The sequence below is a fragment of the Pelecanus crispus genome, chromosome 14 (genome assembly GCF_030463565.1).
Source record: "Pelecanus crispus isolate bPelCri1 chromosome 14, bPelCri1.pri, whole genome shotgun sequence".
Classification (NCBI taxonomy): domain Eukaryota; kingdom Metazoa; phylum Chordata; class Aves; order Pelecaniformes; family Pelecanidae; genus Pelecanus; species Pelecanus crispus.
The window spans coordinates 4,311,301-4,331,894 of NC_134656.1; the positions used below are offsets into that span (position 1 = coordinate 4,311,301).

General features: G+C 43.6%; 1 protein-coding gene across 1 annotated transcript in view; it reads left to right on the top strand.

Moving 5' to 3' along the window:
- Positions 1-2,158: 2,158 nt before the first annotated feature.
- Positions 2,159-20,594, top strand: part of TAF4 (TATA-box binding protein associated factor 4) — a 39,960-nt gene continuing 21,524 nt past the window's right edge. The window contains exons 1-2 of the mRNA XM_075720968.1: positions 2,159-2,474; positions 4,423-5,511. Coding sequence (XP_075577083.1) covers positions 2,159-2,474; positions 4,423-5,511 — 1,405 coding nt within the window. The remainder of the gene's footprint in view (positions 2,475-4,422; positions 5,512-20,594) is intronic.

A 20,594-nucleotide genomic window follows, 5' to 3' on the forward strand; every position in this document is an offset into this window, starting at 1 on the left:
CTTTCTCTCCCTTGAGTTTCAAGTGATAACTGAGAAGAGCTGCAGAGTACACAAAACATCTGAGAACAAGAACAAGAGATTAATACAAAACTTCCCGGAGGACTTCGGCAGTCCCTTCTAGTGACGCCACCTGGTGAAGCGATCAGAGCCGTAGGAAAGGCTCAGCCTTGCAGTCTTTAAGCAGCAGCTGAAGTCTACCGCAGGTGAGAGGAAGACATGAGAAACTAGAATAGTAATATCCCTTACTATAAACTGTGAGGTTTTAAGACTATTGATTTAAAGATATTTACTCACCCTATTATTCGAGGCCTATAAGTTAAGAACAAATACCCATCAGTTTTTATGGTTCCCCTGTGAGCTTTTGGCAAACGGCTTCTCCCTTGTAGACATGCTTGCATACCGTGTTTGGGGTCAGGGTAAGGCACGGGGTCCTTCAGCACCGTTCCCATCGCTCACGGGGCGGGCTGGCGAGCAGAGCAATTTAATTCACGTTACAGTACTACAAGTGACCACCGCAAATATGCAACTCAGGAAGCAGCAACACCCATGTTTGGGCAACCCTAAGTAGCGAATACTTTGTCTCCGACCTATTTAAAGCAATCCCTTCTCACAGATAACTCACAGCTCTTGTATTCTTTCAAGTCTCCACCTTGGCAGCCTTCAGCCGGCTATCGGGCCGCTCAACTCTGGGCATCGTCAGCCAGGGCTTTAAGTGCTGAGTCGGCCCCGCTGCAGCACCGTTCCAGCCTCCAATTCCACCCATTCCCAATACGTAAGAGCAAAGCTTATTTTATAATGCTGAAATAAGAGGTGCTATTTTAAGCTTGACACCCCTTAAAACTTACCACATGCTACAGTTTATCTTTCAGTTAATATCGCGGCGATAGTTTTCTGGGGAAACAGCGCCTGGCAAAAAGAGAGCGTTTATTAAAAGGCGGGTTGTATTTTTACTTTAACTATATTTACTTCCTTTTATGACGGTTGCACAACAAGGTCAAAGTGCAGCTCCCCACTGTAAGGCGGGCGCCGGGCAGGACGCGTCGCACCCGCAGCCGGCGCCCGGCCGGGCACCGCCGCAGCCCTCGGGACGCGCCCGGGGCTCCGAGCCCGAGCCCGGCGCGACGGGAACGCGGCCGGGAGCAGCGCCGGGGCCGCCCCCCACGGGCTGAGCAGCGCCGGGGCCGCAGCGCCCGCCGGCACAGCCGGGGCCGGGCCCCCGCGAAGGGCTCGGAGCCGCGAGCGGACCGCTCAAAACCGCCCTCTCCCTCGCTGTTTCCCCCCCACCCTCCCCTCTCCCCCGCGCCGAAATCGCGGCCGCCCTCCCTCCCCCGGGCGCGCTTTTTCGCGGGGCTCGCCCCGGCCCCTCCGCCGCGGCCCGGCGTGCTGAGTCAGGCTGCTCAGGCCGCCGAGCGAAGCCTGCGGAGACCGCGCCTGGCACACGGCGGCGGCTGCGGCGCCCGCCCCCGCGGCCCGGCTGCTCCCCGCCGCGGCCGCAGCGAGGCGAGGGGCGGCCGCCCCCCGCCGCCTGGGCGGGCAGCGCTGCGGGGCGGCCCGCCTCTGCCCGCGGCGGAGGGAGGCGCGGGGGCCGGCGCGCTCCTCCTCGCCCGCTGCCCCCGCCCGGGGCTGGGCGTGGGGCCCGGCTCGGCCGCTCCCCCCCCGCCGCCGGTGGCTCAGTTACAGGCAGCTGGCACAGGTGTGGGGCGCCCTTCAGACTCGCGCCGGCGGGGGAGACCCGGAGGCAGGGAGCAGCGGGGAAAACATGCAGCCATTTTGGGCCGAGGCAGACAAAGAGCAGCAGCGGCGGCGGCCGCCCCCGCCGCTCCGCCGCCCGCCCGGCCGGCCTCGCCCGCAGCCGCGGCCCGGCCCGCCGCGCCGCCCGCCCCCCTCGCCCGCCCCCGGCCGCCGCTGCCGCGCCGCTGCCGCCGCCGCCGCCCGACTCCCAACTAAGCGCTCGCAGCCATTTGCCCCGCCTTTTATAGGCGGCCGGCGGCCAATCAGCGGCGGGCGGAATCCCTCTCCGGCCGGTGATGTGAGGCTGGGCGCGCGCGCCTGCGCAGTCGGGGGGGGCCGAGCGTGTGTGGGGTGGGGGGAGGGCGGGAGGAGTGGAAGGGGAGGGGGGGGAGGAGGGAGCAGCTCACAGGAACCCTCCAAAAAAAAGATGGCGGCGGGCTCGGATCTGCTGGATGAGGTTTTCCTGAACACGGAGGTGGATGAGAAGGTGGTGAGCGACCTGGTGGGCTCCCTGGAGTCCCAGCTGGCGGCCTCCGGCCACCACCACCAGCACCACAAGGCGCAGGAGCCCCTGAGGGCCGCTGGGGGGCTGCTGGGGAACCATGTTGTGAGCAGCAGCAGTAGCAGCAGCAGCCCTAGCCCTAGCCCTGGAGGAGTAGTAGTAGGAGGCAATGCTAATGCCCAAACAGAGAGCAGCAGCGGCAGCAAGATGGGACTGAGTGCCCCAGAGATCACAAAAGCAGGTAACATGGGCAGGGGTGGGGGGCTCCGAGGGAGAGGGGCCCTCCCCTCCCCCCACTCCCCAGCTCCGGCTGCCTCCTTCCCTCACTGCTTTCCCCCCTTTTCCCTCTCTCCTCCTTCTCGTTGTGGCAGGAGCGGGAGTGCAAAGGGTGGTATCGATCATATGGGGGAGAGCCTCCCCTCATCATGCCCCCTCGGTGTGTATCCGCGCCTCTGCTCCCTCCCCTTTATTTTCCCTCCTCGCTCCTGCTTACGAGAGGGTGTTTTATCATGTGTGGGGGCAGCCGCCCCGCAGAATAAGCCGGCAGTGCCCGTCCGTGACTCTGCCGGTCCCCTCTTCTTTTCCTGCCCTTGTTGCTGGAGTGTAAAAGGGCTCTCTTCATCTCGGGGGCTGAGGGAGGCAGAGCCCACCCCCTTGGTAATGGCTGTGCCTCCCGTGCCGTCTGTGACTGCTCCCCTTCCCTTCCCAGGGGTGGAGGTTATGGGGGGGATTCCCTCTCGATAATGCCGCCTTAGCTGTCTGTGTAAATGCTCCTTCCCCTCCCCCTTCTCTGTTGCTGAAGTGCAAGGGGGTGTTATTAATCATGACACCTATTTCCTGTAGAGGAGGAAGCGAGGGGGGATTTCAAGGGGAGGAAGTCCCTCAAAATGCTTCCCCCCCATATCTGCTTGCCTGGATATTCCTCCCCCACCGCCTCCCTTGTTCCAGGGGCTTGGAGGGGGCATTCCACACCTCTCATTCCCTCTCTGCCCTCAAGGGGGGGTTGTCACACCCCAGGAAGGGGGGGAATTCAGGCCACAACACCCCACCTTGTACAATGTCTTCTCCCACCCCCCCACCCCCCGTAGCTACCTGGGAATATTCCCCCTCTTCGTGTTGTGAAGATTGTAGGGGGACAGTGCGAAGGCTGGTGCTAAGGGCTCGCTACATGAGAATGGAGGGAAGCTGTTTTTCAGGGGAACTAAAAAAAAATGTCTCCCCAGAATCTCTCTGCAATTCCTCCCCTCCCCCCATATTTTTTTTATTGCTTTCCTTCTTGTTGCTGAAGTGTAAGAAGATATTAGAGACCTTCTGTCATGATTAATGAAGCTCTTCTAGGAGGATCTCCTTAACCCTTATAACATGCATCTGGGTATCTGTCTGTCACTATTCTTTTCCGATTTCTGTCTCCTTAGGGCCAGGACCTGGACTGTGTGTGATTGTACTTGTGATAACACCAGGCCTCATCAAGGGGCACGAGGATTATTCAGGACAAGAAGCTACATCATCTTGTCCCTTCTCAAAACCAGCTTTGCTTTTTATTTATTTATTTTTACCTATCTCTGGCTGTGGGAACTTCAGACGCAGAAGAACAAATTCTGTAATAAGGTGCAGGGGTCTTCTGGTAACCTACTCCAGGCCTTGCAGTACTTCTTGTCTTGCCAGGCCGATGTTTTTCTTTCCCTGCGCTTTTTCATATTTGGCTGTTGTTGAGTCTCCTGATCTAACTGACTTTGTAGGAGATGAAAGGATTAGAGGGTAACGTGTGCTGGGCGTAGGGAATATGTCTTATTAACGTGTCTTCCATTGCCATTTTTTCCCTCCTTTCAGTTGCAGTCCTGTTGCTAAGTGTGATGCCAGGTACTAGAATGGGGAAGAGGTCTAAGATGGTCTTCCTTCTTCCTTCCCTTGGTTCATATCAAATCTGTTTTCCCTATTTTGTCTTACTGTAGTGTTGAAAGCAGGGGTGTTACAATTAATATTGAATCTGTCAGTCTCGGGTGGGAAATTGGAGGCTTCAAGATAATGCCTTCAAAGCCATCTTCGGTTTGTACTCTCTCCCGTTTTCTTGGCCCGAGGCAGGCAGCCTGGGAGATGCAGAAGACTTGGTCATGAGGGAGAACGTTCTGTCTTCGCTGGACTTCTCTTCATGCTCATTCTCTCCGTTTAACCTTGTTGTTGTTTTGCAGGAGCAGGAGGAGTGCAAGGGGGCGTTATTAATCATAACACCAGGTCCCAGACTTCAGCTCTGGATGGAGCCACCACGACGAGCACCAGCACCACCACTGCAGCAGCAGGAGGATCGGAAGTCACTGCTGCTCCAGGGACCCTCAGTCAGGGCAAATCGGTGGTTATCAGCACCATGGCAACTGCCCTGTCCACCAGGAATGGCAAGATTGGGACCACAACAGTGCAAACTTTGAATGGGAGTAACGTGGTGATGAACTCTCACCATACAGGAAGTGCTGCTTTCCCTGGGACTCCTGTGACTGCTAACCCCGCTTCTGCACCTGCTGTTGCCCCTCTCGTTAACAATGGACCTGGATCCGTGGGGAAAGGAAATACTGTTAATGCTGTTTTGCCATCAGCTTCCAACACTGTCATCCAGACTTCTTTCCTTAATACTGCTGTGTCCTCTGCATCTTCCTCCTCGCCCACAGTTATCTCCTCGCAGCCACCGCCGAGCATTGGAACTGGGGCGCCTACGGTAACGCTTGTGAGGCCACCGATTCACACAGCAGGACCCACAGTAGCTGCAGCTGGTGCGGCCACTCAAAATGGGAGCAATACTGTGATCAATTCAACCATCAGTGTGGGGAGTTTTCCTGCTGTTGCTACGGCCACTGTGGGATCTGGAGTTTCCCTCCAGACGTCGCTTGTGAACAGCCAGTCTGGTTCCACTGTGCCAGCAGCTCCCGCCACACAGGTCATCAAATCCGAGTCTCCTAAAACTATAGTCCAGGCAGTATCCCAACAGCAGACGCTGGCTACTGGTGGCCAGCCCAGTACTACAGGGGGTAACATGATTATTGGGCAAACTATGCAAGCTGGGCTCTCCAATGTTGCTCCCAATCCTGGTGGGATACCTCCTGCAGCCCCTGGCACCCCCACAGGAATGGCTAAAGGCACTGCCAATACGGTGGCACAAAGTCTGCCAAGGACTCCAACAGCAACTACGAGTGGAATCAGAGCAACTTTGACTCCTACAGTTTTAGCACCTCGTTTGCCTCAGCCACCTCAGAATCCAACTAACATTCAAAATTTTCAGTTACCACCAGGTAAGTAAGAGGATCTAGGGGTTTTATTTTGGAAGTGTATTTCTTGCAGGAAGGAAGGTATCGAAATAAGATTTCTTGCTGTTTAATTGCGAGTTGTGGAAAAGGTGTTGCATTTAACAATGAGAATTGTCTGGTTTCGAGCAGTAGAATAGTAGCATCCCACTACTTAGCATACGATTTCAGGTGACCAAAAAATCTTTTCAGCAGTAATAATTTGAAAATAATTGTGCCTGGTATCTTTGTTACAAGGCGAGTGTAGATGAAGCTCCAAATTGCCAAAGTGTGACAATGGCATTATTATCAAATGAAATGTTGCTATTTCATTTTCACATAAGGCATTTTGACTTTTAAGGCGGTTTTGTCAGTAGTTCGTACAACCTTCGTGTGCTGTTCAGTTCCCTCTCTGTCCCTGCATGCCCCCAGTACCACAGAGTGCTCTTGAATAGAGAAGCAGCAGATACAATGCAAGAAAACTACCTTCTTTTGCTTTAAATACCTTCAAAGTCTAACTTAAAAACTCACAGATTTGAAGCTTATGATGATCTTTTTAGTCACTGGAGTTCTGATACAAAAGGCAGTCTTCCTATGTCCTTACCTCACCCTGTTGTGTCTAGGGTTGCAGCTTTTGTAGTAGCTAGTCTCATGCTTAGTGCTGAGCATCTCTGGACAAGGAATCTAGTCCTGAACTCAGTGGGTGAGTAAAAAGCAGGATGAGAAGCATTTCTTTTCTGAGAACTGTTTTGTCCCTCCTTAAATATCCTAGATTTGGTGATTTAAGGTTATATGTTTGCTGTTATTTTGAACCAGGCTTGTAAGTGTATCTAGTTTCATTTTTAACTGAAAATACTTGTCTGAACCTACACATAGTTTGCTGGCTTTTTAATCATATATATAGTAATAGCTGTATTCTTATTATTCACTGTTTTCAGGGCAGTACACAAAGAACAATTAATTGGATTTTACTAGTAGTACCGCATGAAATCAGTGGTGGTTACGTATCAGCTATTTCAATTGGTCTTAGTAAAAATACATCTATTGAAACTCCTAACCAACCGTAAAGCAATGCACCTGTCACATAAGGTAGATCAGAAACCATACTGTGTTACTACGCACCATCTTTTTGTGTAATATACTATTTATGGTATGTGATGCCGTGTAGTTTGATGAAGTCTGTCAAACGTTCTGTGTATCTAAGTTCTAACTGGCATAAATAGTCCTTTTTTTTTGTAGAAGATTATTCCCTATATGAGTAATTTGAATGACACATGTTGCTAATTTAAAAAATAGCAGTAAAACTCAGCCCTTGAAATCCCAGTGCTTAATTTGAAGCTTGTAAATTGATAGGCTGGAAAAGCCCTATTTATTTATTTTTTTTTGCTACAGCATATCAAAAAGATTTTTCAGGTTTACAGTCTATTGCCATGTATACCTACATTTTCACTAATACTGCATTATAAACCTGATTATGGGAAAAATACTACTGTTGAGTCCAGCGGGACCTTTTTTCCAGGTAGCTGATGTTTTCAAACTGCCATAGCATACTGAAATGTGTTACTCTTAGAAGCAGCATTGCCAGCCCTTAAGTATAATTGGACCATAAATTGCTCCTTTGGAGGTCTTGATAGATCAAAGTAAAACATTATAGGTTCTAAACACTTGAGGTTTTTTATTAAGCACTTTTCTTGTCTGTCCTACACTTTAAAAAATATTTATAACTTCAAAAGAATAGCATGACTCTCGAAATAAGCAAGTATACATGACTGAATACATAGACATTGGAAATTTGGTTCTTGTATAATGAGACAGACTTGATATTGGAAAGGATATCTTTTAGTGGAACAGATTTTTTTTTTTTAAAAAATTGCTTTGGTTTACATTTTTATACCTGGTGAAAGTCGCCAACTTTGAAAATGCTTTGCATAAAGTGTTTCTTACAGAACCCTAAGAACTGATGGATGTTGAGCTCTTGCAAACATCTCACAGGTGCAAGGGCTAAGCACCTCTGAAAGTCTAGCTGCATGCAACTGCTTTAATCTTTGGTAGAGTGCGTATACATTCATAGTGAAAGGAGAATAGATGACTATGCTTTTGAAATTGTATTTCAAATTACGGTGTCATAGGCCAGATTTTTAAAGGCAGTTTGGTAGTATGAAGCTGCAACTGCAGTGCTTGTATGCTGTGTATCTACTGTAAGCATCAAATCTGCATGCACGAGTTTATGTTTTTAGAAGTTAGTCCCATGTGCTAACACGACTTTGTAAGACTTGGTGCATGAAGTAGCTTGAGATCATACACTGCACATGTTGCTTTTTACACCAAGATTTACAAACACTTAGACAGAAAATTCTTATGGAAGGTTTGACCAATAAGCAGCACGTGTTTTATAGTTATTTTCTTACCCTGAATTACTGTTTCTAGCTCTCCAAAATACAGTTACAGTTTCACGTGTATGGAAAGCAGAATATAAAACGTCAGTTAAGTGTTATTAACCCGGGACTTGAAAATTAGAAACCTTGAAAGGTTTCAAATATTCTCTTAAACAGAGCATGTGGAAAATAAGCTCTATCAATGCTCTTTAAAATATATTACCTTTAGAATAATGCTTTATATTGCATCAAGGTGATTGTGCAACAAATATCGACTGACCAAATTAGAGATGTTTGAAAGCTAATGGGCCGTAGTTGTTGCGACCTTACAGGATTCTGGTATATTGCTTCTCAAAGAAACTGAACTATTCAGAGCATCTGTGCATTAATAATGGTTTTCCACTACTGGCATCTTTGAGGAAGAGGATTATTGTGCTTAGTCTTTTCTTCAGGAGCCTGTGTTTGGAACTTTGTGGTCCAGTTGGACAGATCTGGGTAATGAAGGTCCAAAAATAACCTTATTTATAGCTTCTTAGCAAAGACATGCAAATACTGTCAGTTAGTTTTCTAGGGGGCGGGAACACAAGTTTCTCTTTATACAATGCTACTTTAAAGATGCAACATCTTTTGAAACTGTGACTGAAAATAAATTGTATGAAGTTCTTTGTTTTGGAATACTTCAAGTGATAATACAAAATGTGTTGCGTGCAATAATATGGTAAGAGGTAGGAAAATTGGTGAGTTTGTAAAAGCATTAAGTCAGTGTTCTGCTGTTACAGAAGCTCAGAAAAATCTGCAGAAAAGAGTAACTGAGATGCCCTAAGATTAACCTTTTGCAATGTAAGAGTTCGTAAAGTGTTTAGAGGTCATCGCTGACACATGGTAGAATCATCTTGTAAAATGACAAAACTCATGTACTTTAAAATCACTTTTCAAAGTACTGTCTTCTCCAGCAATGCTATAATACAAGTTCAAAAACGTCTATGAGCTTATGCTTACTTTAGCAGTCTTGTCAACTTGAGGGTTCAAAGATTTGGTTTCTGTTCTTGCAGATGCTTTATGTTGTTACTCTCTTCTGCTTTACTTTTATGTACAAGAATCTCTTAATAAGCTTTTAAGGTGCCTGCTTAAAGAAAGGAGCAGATTGGAGAGAGTGCTGTAGGTATGCAGTAAGAACAATATAGAGCTGGTAGGTCTGGACAGTTTTCTCTACTCACTTAGGCGAAGCTGAAATCTAGAAACCTTCACTTCCCCCTGTCCCCCTCTTTTCTTCTGAGTGAATGTTAGTAATTATGAACATTTGCTAGCTTGATCCTAAAGACTGACTTTTTTTTTTCCCCAGAATAAACAAGCTTCTGTGACACTCAGGCCTGTTTGAAGATAGCAGATAAGATAGGTTGTCTTTCTAGTTCATATAATTTTTTTGCTTCTGCGATCATGACTAGTATTCTCATTAGCAGTAATGCAGTTGTGCAGCTATAGTAGAACTGCTATCACAGATTTGTTTTGCTGTGTATCTAATAATAAAACTTCTCCATTACTTTCACAAAACTCACTTGAATCTGCCAGTAGCTGATGGCAGGGGATGAGACTAGGCTTCTTCATCGCTTTCTTTCTGGAGGCGTCTCGTGCCACTTCTGTGGTGACTACAGGATGGGCCATTTCCCAACTGTGAAACTGGCAAGGCTCCTTTAAAAATCGAATGTTCCAGAGTTCTGGACAGTACTAACAGTTGGTTCAAACTTAACTGTTGGTGCTTTCTAGAAGCAAAGGGTACCTGGAAGGACATTGGTGCCATACACCTGCAGACCCTGGAGGATGGACTACAACTATTTGAATGTTCAAGGTTTGCGCTCTCCTTAGAGGCTGGAAACTTGACTTGCTGTTAACCGGAAGGTTAACTTTTGTAGAAACCGATGATTTTTAGCTTGTGTTAGCTATCCAAGAAGGATTCGAACTTAGGCGTTGATTATAGTGGCTTTAGGATGGGAAAACTACTGGAACACGTACTTCATTTAAAGTATGGGTTCAGGTCCTTTTGACTTGAGCAGTCATACTTTCTGGAGCTGGAGACACTGAGAAGTAACTTCCACAGGAGTAGTTCAGTTTCCTTCAGTAAGGAGTAGGGGTGCTAGGCTGTCAGGCGAAAGAGAGCGGATAGAAAAAGGAGAAAGGCAGCAGGCTGAGAAGAATCGGACAATCTTCATTTTCAAACAGTTTGTGTTACTTTTTCATACTGAATGCGGCATTCTTTGGGTTACTTTGTACTTGAAACATGTACCCCAGAAGTGCCTAAAGTAACTAGGAATACAAATAGGTTTACAGACTTCCATAATACAAGAAATATAGAAAGGAACAGAAGAAATACTATGAAGTAGTGGAATGTCGTTGTTTCTATTTCTCACTGATGAGCAAGCGAGTTCAAACATATCCTTATTATAGTTTCCCTGTATGTTGCATGTGCTGCCAATATTATGCCTGTTAACTGTGTTGGCATGGCTGTATTTTGTTAAAAATAATGTCTGTAATGCACAATGATAATAGGAGCTTCTTGTAGTACTTATACTATGTTTTACTTGCAAAGCATTTTACAAAACTTATTCCTTGCAACATGCCTGTGTGGTTGATAAATAAGGTAGTATGAACTCTGCTTTAGAGCTGGGGGAAAGAGCAAGTTAGAGAAGTCCTGACTTGCTCAAGGCCATGAGGGAATCGATATTTTGCCAAGATTAGAGCTTGGGAGTCCTATACTTGGCACACACAGTGATATCTCTCTTTCTGAAAGATAACTGTAGATCTCTTCTGCGGAACTCTTCTGGGTGAGGGGTAGATTTTATGTTCAAATCATGCATCGGCAAAAGGAACATTCTGCTTTATTTGAAATCTGCTACATCAGATCTGCCATATGTCGCCAGACTGAAAGTTGTGTGTGTTCTTATTGCAACTTTCATAATTGAGGAATCCTGCATGCTTAGCTTTGTACCCCAAAGAACTTCAGACTTGGCGAGCCGGGCGATAGGATTTTTTTGTTTTTGTTAAAATGAGTGTCATGAGGCAAACCAATGCCTCATTTTGCACATCCGATAAGGCTGTCTCTTCAAGTGATGGGATCTAATGGGAATATAATTGTGATTCCATTAAGCTATGCAAGCTATTAACTTTGACTACATATTGTTCAGTTCTGTTCTGGAAAATACTGTTGTTTGCAACAGTCTTTGGAAGAGCATGTATGGATTTGTTTCATATGCCTATCTACACTTCAGATTGTGGTCTTTCTGGGGCTTTTTGGGGGTATCCCTAGGCTTATGATCAAGGTTGTTGGTCAATGACCGGAAGTGAATGATTTATTTCTTTTGAGCCATGTTGCACTCTGTTACTCCAGAAGTTACATGGTGTTTCTATGTTCAGTGAGCTAAACGAGTTTTCTATCTCTGGAAATCTATGCGGGTTACTTCTAAAATGCAGTGTCTTGGTTTGAGGACCACAAATTTGGATGCTGCCCAGGACCTGAATCACTTGCTAACACAGGATGCTGCAGCAAAGTTAGCAATCTGGGATGAAAATGCAACAGTTTGGGGCACTGATAAGACACACATTAGTAGGTATCACAAACTCTCTTCAAATGAAATGTTTTGCTGTCTGAAAACTCTTACTATTGTTTGTCATCTTTGTTTTGGGAAATGATATGTAAATAGGATCCTAAAAAAAAAAAATGTATCAAGTAGTTCAGGAATGCAGTTGAAAATACTGGTATTAGCCTAAGTGGGTTTTAGCAAAGAGAACAGATTGGCTTATGGAAAGCTTGCTTTCTAGCTTTCTGTTCTCATAAAAACTGTGTGATCAAATGCTAAGAGTCTGCTTGGTAGGAACTAGACATAGAAGTCACTTAACACAAGTTGTTGCTATATGCAGTTTTTGTCAGAAATACTTAAAATCAGCACTTTTAACTGAAAATAACTACTCTTGTCAGGATTGTTCTCTGTGTTGAAACTTTATGAATGTTTATAACTCCATTTATCTGTCTGAATGTGCTTGAATTTGATGCCATTTCTTTATGTTAAAAAGAAGGCTTTTGCCAGTTGGAAGACAGTAAGTGTTAGCAAGTTTAACTTTTTTATGTTAGGCATATTATCTCTTGTGAAAGAAGATTTGAAGAGGTAGTGGCATGAAGAAAATAATTTTGAAAATTGTGTTTCTCACAACTGAAGACAATGATAGAAAGGAATTTTTAGTCATAGTTAGTAGGCAGTTATTTCAGTTGTATTGTGAACTGTAAAGCTGTATGTGAAGGGAGGCCAAACTCTGGAGAGAGTATGTGGTGCTCACAGGTTACAAAGGGCTTTTTCTGTGCACGGCCGCAGGGATGTTCCTGTGAAGAAATAGTTGTGTGATCTGTGAATGCTGCCGAAGTTTCCCTGGTGCATTTCTGGGACTGAACCCTCAGTACATCTCTGTCCCTTTGACAGGTTGCACACGGTTGTTTTACAGAGACAGCGGCCGTGGGGATATTCAGGCTTTGGTTTTGTGGTGTTGTAAGTTGTTAATGCATTAACTTGAATTTGTTTTTAAACTAATTAAGGTCTTGACTAAATGCAAGAAGTTGTAGCGTATTTATACCGATACAGGTTTCTTGAAAGTTGTAAAACCTTTCTTGTCTGGGTACAATTTTTGCTGTATCAGCCCTCTTGCATACTGCTTCCTCATAAGAGAAGGAAAATAGCTTATACAGTAAGCATCTTTTACAACGATACAGTTGTGTCCACACTGGAAATTGTGCCACTAAATTATTGTGGTGAAATAGTCCCATTTCCAGCTCAAATGTTGAGAGAAGCGTAAAAACTGTACGCAGACCAGGCTGTAATTTAGCAGGCATAAAGACTGTGTGATCACCTATAGTTCAGATTAGATGAGGCTTTTTTTCATTGAGACCAGGGACACTTGAATAGAGGAAATGCTTTGTTTTGTTTTGTTTTGTTTTTTAACCTTCTAGGACCGTTTTACCTCGATTTAATCTGGAAGCTTTTACCCCAGTTCTGTTCTGTGGTAATGTCCTTCCAGAAATGCTGGTTGTCTTCTGGAGGTATGGGTGTCTCAAGGAACCGAGAGACAAGTTTTTACCACAAAGCCTCCTGTTTTGGAGTAATTTTCTTCAGGTGTCTTCAGTGTAATATTTAATGTAAACTGAGATAATTGTCCTTGAGGCCTTATTTATGCCTCTAACTAAGTTTTTTTTAAATATAGAATATTTTTTGGTGAGAACAAAACCTTGATTATCATCACTATATAATGGTATAGATTATCAATAATCAAGACAGAGGTGATAACCATAAGCAATTGATACAGCTGCGTCCTGTTTCTGCAGTGGGATCTGTATAGGCAGAGTTCAGCACCGCAGTAGAGCTGTCTTAAGGCATTGTACAAACAGAGATAATCTTCGGCTCTGTAACTGTTGTCAGGCTGGAAATAACATCTTAAAAAGACAAGTTTCTGTATTTGTATTGCCAGTGATCAGAAAGTTACACTTCGAACATAAAAGGCTGATTCTCGGCAAAGTGCATAAATAGGTTATAAATCCTTTTACCCAAGGACAGTCCTTTTACTGTGTATTTGTATAGGGTTTAGTGCAAGGTTCAACTCGGTTGCCAAGCTCTTTTTGTGGGGTTTGGAAAAGTATATTGATAAAAATTGAGTAACTTCTTGCCAGTGTGGAACTCTGTTTATAAATTAGAACTGTAAATTATGAACACCATGCATCTTTTAATGTTTATGCTTTTTTCCTTAAAATGCATTACTAAAATATTTTTCAGTAACACATTGTAACCAGTACCTAGACAACTAGTAACATAAAACTTGCATCAGTATGCAATATTATTCTACATAGCTAGCATGACTGTTCTAAGGTTTGTATTGAATCAAGTAAGTCTCTCTAGTAAAAATGGTCTAACTATCGTTATAACTTGATTAATATATGCTTCTGAGAGTAGTTGAACTGTTAAAAGCCATCACAGTACTGTTGTACAGAATAAAGCACATGCTGGATAGACTGTACAGACACCCAGTATAGATTTAGTTGAAAAATATGTGCTCTAGATATCAGAGTATAAACAAAAACTAAGCAATGAGGTGTGGTGCCATGCTCTAGTCTTTCTTAAATGGTTTGAGGGGGCAGGATGGCTGTAGTAAGCTGTCTTCACACCTTCCTTCAGTTTATTAATCAAATATTTCTGTAAGGGAGGGTTAGATTTAGTGCCTCTCAGAACGTAATAACATCAGGTGCATTCAGTGTAAGTGGTGGTGTGGCGAGTGGGACCAGTTGTACTCACATGAGTCAGAAGTACCAGCTCCGAGGAGTAGCACTGAGGAATTGCAGCACCCGTGGCAAAAGAGTCAACGAAGGTGACCGGAAGAGTGTTTGCTGAGGCATCAGTGGAGGAGGTCGGAAGAAGAGATCTGGAGTAGGAAGGCTGAGAGTGGCTACACTGTGCAGAAGTTCACAGAAAAGCATGAGGAGCTGTTATCTTTTAATAAACATATGTGCAGTCATGTTTGCAGTAGTATTAAGGGTGGACTGGAAGAAGAGGCAAGTGTTCACGCCATGAACTTCAACCTCTTACTTGCTTTCATTCTTCCTTTTTTTCCGACATATCATTGGGTTTTCTTTCCTTCCCTCTCCTCCATGGGGGAGGGGGAGAGAAGGCACTAATTATTTATAAGTGTTAGTCATACCCAGTCATTAAGCTTAGTCATTACTCAGGACTGTGCATTTGATGGTTAGTAAAAATCAAAATGAGACTTGATTTTGTTTAAAAGCCTTCTGAATGCAAGCTTACAGGTGTGAAAATACTTTTATTTCTGTGTTCAGACTAACTGAAAAAGCAGTGCTATTTAATAAATGTTGCTATCAGCCAAATGACATGTAATATCATGTCCACGTTGATAGTTTGTATTTGAACTCACAAGCACAGTGTTTGGCATATTCTCAAAGCGCAGAGTAACTTCTGTATCGGCAGTGAGAGTCATAAAATTGCAGGCTGTTTCTGCAGAGGAGGATTCGAAGGGAACGTTTCTGCTGAGGCTGCCCTGGGTAGCTGTCAGTCGGTGGAATTGTCTAACGTTGGGTCTCCACGGCTCCGGGTGAAAAGGTGGTGTCAGCAAAGGGTTTTGTCACTCCTAAAATTACAAAGGGTATATACCTAGAGTAGAGCATTCACAGCGGGGACAGATTAAAGAAATGCGGGGTTTTTTTATGGGTTTTCGTGTACTTAGTTGCTTTAGTGTGTTGTTTTCTGAAGGAAGATAACATGGATTTAATGCATTACTCCTCATTAAGTATTTGCGTGCAGACTGCGGTAAATGCAAAGTAGCTTGCCCATTCCCATTTCCTCAGGTGCTTGAACAGCACTAATGGTGATATGCCTTGGTATGGACAAACTCTTTGCCAGAAATGGAGACTAGCTGAGTTTTTAAATCTCCAATTTAGAACAACAGATCAAAAGAATTAGTGACACTTTATTTTGTGTCTTCCTTTCTCAAAAACAAATCCGGTTTTGGTATATCTGCATTGTTGTTTGATGTTAAGTATATTGAAATTAATGGCACAGCTAAATCTCAATCACTTTGAGATCAATAATTAAAGTAATTGGTTTAGGTCTTGATAGTGTTTTTCTTAGTTCTTTCTACATCAGACTAAAGACAGATTTGTGTGATGACTGGGTTGCAGTTTGACAGAGTGTTCTGGTGTTTTGGCTTTGTATGCTTGACTAGAAAGGAATGTTAACACACTTTCAAGGAATGTAGCTTTCCAGAAAAGTAAAAATAGTTTCAAATCATATTGTTGTTGAAACGTTTGTCAATTGTTGCTATATAATATGACATTTCCCAGAACACTTCTTACACACCTTTTCAACTGAGCAGGTAAGATTTTTTTCCATATGGGATCCCTGTTAAATACAGTGGCTTTTTGGCACTCCAGCATGCCATTATTCCTTTAACTATATTCTTAAAAGACCTGTGAATCAATACTTTACAAATTATTAATTTCTTCACTTTTTAGACAGTACAGTTGAGTTCTGTAGTTTGAAACTGAATTCTTGCATAGTAAGAGTAAGCAAAAGCTTTTACTGTGAAGTCAAGTCTCTTTTTGTCTTTTGACTCTTTAGTAGGAGAAAAAGCAGGTTTTCATAATGTGAACTTGTGTACTTGGTCTGTACAAAATACATTTTCTGTGCACTGCAGTCAGGATTCTTGATGATTTTTGAGAATGTATCTTTCATCTATGTTGGGAATAATCGTAAATCACCTGCTCAGGAATTAGTGTTTCACAGAGCATAACCATTAGTTATGATCTGTGATCTGCGTGTGCAGATTGGGCACGTGGGGAGAGTGATGATAGGCAAACGAAGTGGAGTGCTGTAGTAAACCAGTGCTGTACCAAAACTTTTAGGCTTTGCATCTGGGTAAGATTTTACTTTATTCCAGAGTGATGTGAGTTCAAAAGTGAAAGGAGTGATGTGCTTTTGTAGCTCTGTAATAAGTTCTTGTCCAAAACTCTGCCATGTCAATCTTCACTATGGTGTAAAGTTTAGTGCCTGTCCGGAGAGACTCCCAAGTGTTTTGTATGAGAGGTGCTCTGAAGCAACACCTGACAGTCATGTTTTTTCATGCCAAATTGTAGCTCACTGTAAGCACAACAGGTGCTGAACGTTTAACCCGCACCTTTAAGGTGTGTTCGGCATAGTGTGCGCTGCGTGCTCCCCATACAGTTGTGTGCAAAAGCTCAGCATTTGTTGCTTTAGGCTGCCTGTTGCTCTGAAACAAGATGTGAGGGAATCTGGTACGGTATCTCAGGTTGCTTCAGCGTGCTGGACAGCTCTATCACTGCCTGGCAGTTTTATGGCTTGTAGACCTGCAACTCGGCAGGGAACGTATCTACTGCTAACTCAACGTTTGTACAGGCTGACCTCATCTGCGCCGGGGCAGTGCAAGCGCTTCTGGAGCAGGTGAAGTCACAGGTAGCGGTGGGCTCGTTTTCAGCTAGCTGGTTTGCAGGAGCCGATACCTGCACTACGTAAACTTCTCCGTATGCACTATGGTTATCCTCGTGGAGCTAAGACACCTTTATAGAAGTCACAAACCAACCACATTTGTTCATGTAGCTTAAGAGCCTGGATCGCTGATGGTGTCAAAGACTTTGGCAAGAAAGTTCAAGTAGAAGTTTTTTCTGGATTTGTTGTGCAGCTCAGATCACTTGAGGTTCTAAGCTAAGACAGTGCATCTGTTGTGGTGGTGCACATCTCATCAGGTACAAAATAATGTGTCTTCATCCACAGCCGTGTTGCCATTTCAAGTTCTGTGCTATTCATCTTGATTTGTAATCACTGTTTCTCACGAGTTGGTGTATAGATTGTCCTTCATGAGCTGCTACAAGTCTGCTGGTTTATTACAGATGCTCTTCTAAATCTGCTGAAAGTTGTCTTTGTGTTAGGGAAGATTCCCTTAATTACCCAGATTTTCATGGAGCTGCAGTGGACTAGCGGACTTTGATAAGTTCTTCCCTCTTGTCCTGTCTTTTCACTCCTATGGAGTGAGAACTTTTCCAGGCGGGTCAGTTATTGTAAGAGGAGGAATGGTGGATTGTCGGCCAGCGTTGATGTTGGTACCAGGTTATCATTTCCTTTTCTGCAGTAAGTGACCCTATCATGTATATCACTGCTGCTGAAAGTTCTTTCTGGCAGCTATCCTTTTCTCCAGCTGTCTCTCCAGTATTCTTCTAGCTTTTTTATATTGGGAAGATCTTAGAAACTTTGACCTTTTATAAAGGTTTTGGCATTCCCGGGTCTCTGTATAGCCTGATCCAATCGTCTACAGAGCATTGACTCATCCCCTTTGCTTTATATGGTTTTTGTGGTGTGTATGATATCAACTTGCATAACCTTACAGACACTTGCTTTCCTTTTTGTTGCAGCAGAATCTCTTCTGACAATACAGAAGGGATACTATTATAAAGCTTTCTTCTGCTAATATGGCACAGCCCGCTTATGATTAGTATCAGATTTTTTTGCCATGTCAAATGTTTGCAGCATCTTGCCACAAATGAGTATGTGCTTGAGAGCTTAAGGCACAAACTGCTTTGATGTTAAGATAACCTCTTAGTGAACTTCCCTGGCAAATCTAGTTAGGATTTGAAGATTTGTCAGATGTCAGTGGACTTTATGATCAATAACCCTCTTTTCTAGAGATGTTTGTAAGGACTTTCATTTCCCACACCAAAAGCATCAACCCTCTAGTTATTCTTTCAGGCTTGGACATTCTTTCTGAACATCGGCATGTGTGTGTATTGAAGGTGATTCTTTGCTGCCTAACAGTTCTCCCTGACCCTAACTGTTTTTTCTCTGGAAATAAAGTTCAGTTACTTTTTTACTTTAAGAAGAAAATTTCCTTAGGAGGCTGGAAAGCGGCATTCTCCATGCAATTTCAAGATTATACATGCATTAATTCTTCTGCCATGTCTCAGCTACGAAAAAAAAAAGAACTTATTAAAAGTCTAGGTTCCTTAGTAGTGGTTCCGAATTGATCTGGATTAGACCATGAGCTACATTGTGGGTAATCAGCAAAATCTGTAAGCTTGAACCAATCTGTTCTGTTCAGTATCTGCATCAGAAAGAGAGATGTTGTCACTTGTGATCTGGTAGGATACTTTCTAGGTTTTATATTTCACAGGTACTCAAGTGTTTCATTCTTTCATGCTGGTATGCCCAGTGATAAGCATGGGCATACCTTTTTATCATCCTCACGTTAGGTGCTTGCTAACTGTAGATGAAGTCTTTCAGTATGTCACCACCTGGATGAATCGAGTCCCTGAGAAATGCAGCGTTTATTCTGAGAGAGGGTGACACCTAGATATGTTGCTGTTGGAGTGGCTGCCTGCTAGGTGTGGTTCTTAAAGGTGACAATTTGCTGGGCTGTGTATTTCCTCAGAACAGTAATCTGAAGATGCCTGCTATATCTGCAGAAAGTTTTAACTCTCTATTTGGGAAGTCCAGCTCCTATAAATATTATTAATCTTGGTTTACCAGTGGAAACTGGTAACAAAACAGAAAACTGTTTTCATTTGGGTTTTTTGGATATAGAGGTTCTCTAGCAAGAAACCTCTATGTCTCGGGAGTTACACAGATAATCAGAGTGGTCTGCAAAGGCTGCAAAGTTTGGTTTTTTTTTTAATTCTTCTTTCTTTATTATTTGGATAATTTTTTTTTTCTTTAGTCTTTGCTAAGCCAAGCCATGTTTCAAAGAAAGAAGGAAGAGGAAGGCATTAGAAAAAAGCCTGGTTAGTGTTTTTCTGACATACCATATGTCCAGAGCTCTTCACTTTTTATTCCAGTGCATGATTTTACAAGTTTTGTTAATTAAAAAAAACAAAACAACCCCCCCAAAAAACTCAAAACACCACTTTGTAAATGGAAATGCCACTAGCAAATGGAAATACAAATAGCAAGAGGCAAAGACAACAGAGTGTGGAATCATGCAGCTACATCATATAATAGTGAACTTTTCCATCCAGACACTCTTGAAAACAGGAGGGATCCGGGAAGGTCTCCACAACAAGAACACATGAGGTGACCATTGTACTAGTCAGGAGCACAAGTCTTTTCGGCATAAGGAGCAAGCCAACTCAATCTTGTTAATCCTTCATTTGGAGCTGTGTTTAATTCAAACTAAAATATGAGCCCCTTTCAGGATTCTCTTAAGCCTCCAACTTCTAACAAAAATGGTAATTAATTTTAATTTTAATTAGTTTTTTAATGAGAAAGCATTGGAAAGAATGCTTGAATGTTTGCATTTTTAATAGTGAATATGATTTTAGAGTACACATGATCAGACTTTCTAGGAAAAAGAAGGCAGAGAGATATTTGAAATAGCCAAGTTTTATTGTCACCTTTTTCCAATTGAACATTTCCAATGATCTTCATTAGCTGTTTGGTCTCAAATAGCAATTCATCCTTATGAGGAGTGGCTGACAGACCTGGGGTTGTTTAGCCTGGAGAAAAGGAGGCTCAAGGGAGACCTTATCGCTCTCTACAGCTACCTGAAAGGAGGTTGCAGCGAGGTGGGTGTTGGGCTCTTCTGCCAAGTAGCAAGTGATAGGACAAGAGGAAACGGCCTCAGGTTGCACCAGGGGAGGTTTAGAGTAGATATTAGGAAAAAATTCTTTCCCAAAAGGGTTGTCAAGCACTGGAACAGGCTGCCTGGGGAAGTGGTTGAGTCTCCATCCCTGGAGATATTTAAAAGATGAGTAGATGTGGTGCTCAGGGACATGGTTTAGTGGTGGACTTGGCCGTGCTAGGTTAATGGTGGGACTTGATGATCCTAAAGGTCTTTTCCAACCTAAACAATCCTGTGAGTCCATGATTCTAAATATGAGTGCAGTATAAAAGAATTATTTAAATAGGGACAGATATGAATGTAGCTTTGTATGAATTACTTTTTTATTATGACTTCAATACTTGAGGGAAGGTTCAGACTTCCCATAGTTAGAAATCTAGCAGGATAGTGCTTAGAGTCAGGGTTTGAATTAGGAATGATTGTTTTGTCTGTCTGCTGCCAGAAATTGAACTTTCTTGATATGTTTTCTAAAGCTCACATTAATATGCTTTTCAACTGTCTGTTTCAGCAGTTGTGCTATGTTAATGTGTAGGCATGTTCTAATTTTGCGTGTAG